We start from the raw sequence: 1,940 nt of genomic DNA on the forward strand, positions 1-1,940 counted from the left end.
GAACTGGAGGGTGAGAGTGTATGGTGAGTTCAATGACTGGGGGAAATAGCAAACTGCATGGACAAAAACTGAACGTTCTTACTTTTAGCTGAGATTATCTGGATTGAGGGGGGAATCTGATGGTTCCTGGGCGGATATCCTSAAGTCGGGTGTAGCTGCTAAGCCTAATGGCGGCAGCACTGGASGGCGGACGAGGTSAGGTCGAGTTTCTTAATTTCAGGTGGGACGAGGGCAGCCTGCGTGGAGATCTGGTCACAGTGGTGGGGTACAGGGACTTGGGCATCCGGTGGGTRTAATCCACCAGCGTCACAAGGARAGGAAAGGTTATAGGAGGAGAGGTTCTGCGCTGGAACTCCACAAAGGGTTTCACAGCTTCTAAAGAGAGAGTTCCTGTGGAGGCACAAAAAAACGTCACTMGGAGTTCACAACGAGCGATCACTGGAAACATTCGGGTGGCCTGTAATACCAAAACTGGCAAAACACTCTGGCACTGGTGTGTAGGCTGCCTCCTCCTCTGATATTCATCCAGATGAGATCATGCAGTGCAGGTGATTCGTATCAGCTGGTCCACGCCCTCCAGGAATAAACCCCAGGCGCCCCCTGAAGGATGAATGGAGAACAGCAACCCCAACAACAAAAGGAAACACCCAGGAACCCAACAGGATATAATAGTAACGGGATGGAGGAGTGATTGATTGAGTTGCCACCAACTGCAGTGCTTGCAAACCAGAGTGGTCCGATTGGGTGATTCTTTTTTTGCGGCAACATTTCAGCCTCAGGATTTTTGAAAAAAAAAAGTATTAAAGTATTAATGTTTTAAATATTTTGTTACAACACTGACATGTTTAACAATAAGAAATTAATCATGGGCAAGCTCAGGATTGGATAAATTAATAATTACATGTGTTTTTTTTTCACCATTGTCTCTGAATGTGTTCCACCCTGTTATGAACATTTACATATAGAACACAAATAGTTGAACATTTAAATTTCGAAAAATAATGACTTTTTCTTAAAAAGAGTTTGTCCCTTTTACTATATAATATGTTTTATTCTAGAAATTGTAACACATCATGAAATTACGAATCATTTATGACTGTATTGTAAAGAAAAAACTGTTTTTTTACTCATTATTACTGACAGCATTGAAAATATTGGTAATTTAAAAAACTTATACGAATATTTGCATTTACTGGTGTTCAAATCCCAACATGGCACATAAAATTTCACAGTGCTTAATGTTTCTGTGACAATATTTAATAAAAACATGTGTGGAATGGAACATAACATGGTGGATTGTGCCATAACAAGGTGGAAAATCAAAGTCTTTGATTCTAAAATCTGATGATTTTCATTATTAGTTGAAGGATTGGCTCTTTCAAGTCAAAGTATAGGTAGAGTATTTGTCTTGGCTCTATTTGGCAAAAACAGGTGACATCCCTGTAGTGGATTTTCCCATGACAGGAACTCACTGTTCCCCTCACAGGAGTAAATGGGGGTAACTAGTGAAATGAAAACAGACAAATGGCAAAGACATTTGATAATACCTCAGACTACTCTGCAACTCTATTCCATCATCTGAMATTTTTTTATTTGACTTAAAATTATTACTTTTAACCCTAATTTCTACCTTATTTGGTTCATGAACATAACAGGGTGGAACTTTCTAACTAATCTACCTGTAGCTCTTTATGTGCTCAACATTTAGCTAGCCAACATTCAACAAAATAACAAACCTTTAATGACTAAATCTAATATTATGTGTTTTAAATTGTACTGAATAAACATTTTTCACAATCTATCCCAACAGGGTGGARGTTTAAGCTTTACATATACAGGWTTAACATATTTAAGATAAGAAAAAGTACAGAGATGGTGACAGTTGAAGCTTACTTTGTTTTCCATGGTTGAATTCACATCAAAACCAATTGATGTCACTT

The 1,940-nt window shown here is 38.4% G+C and overlaps 1 protein-coding gene across 1 annotated transcript in view; it reads left to right on the forward strand.

Moving 5' to 3' along the window:
• Positions 1-167: 167 nt before the first annotated feature.
• LOC103466706 (metabotropic glutamate receptor 3-like) overlaps positions 168-1,940 on the forward strand; it is a 51,288-nt gene continuing 49,515 nt past the window's right edge. The window contains exon 1 of the mRNA XM_008412481.2: positions 168-286. Coding sequence (XP_008410703.2) covers positions 168-286 — 119 coding nt within the window. The remainder of the gene's footprint in view (positions 287-1,940) is intronic.

Source organism: Poecilia reticulata, linkage group LG6, assembly GCF_000633615.1.
Source record: "Poecilia reticulata strain Guanapo linkage group LG6, Guppy_female_1.0+MT, whole genome shotgun sequence".
Lineage (NCBI taxonomy): Eukaryota > Metazoa > Chordata > Actinopteri > Cyprinodontiformes > Poeciliidae > Poecilia > Poecilia reticulata.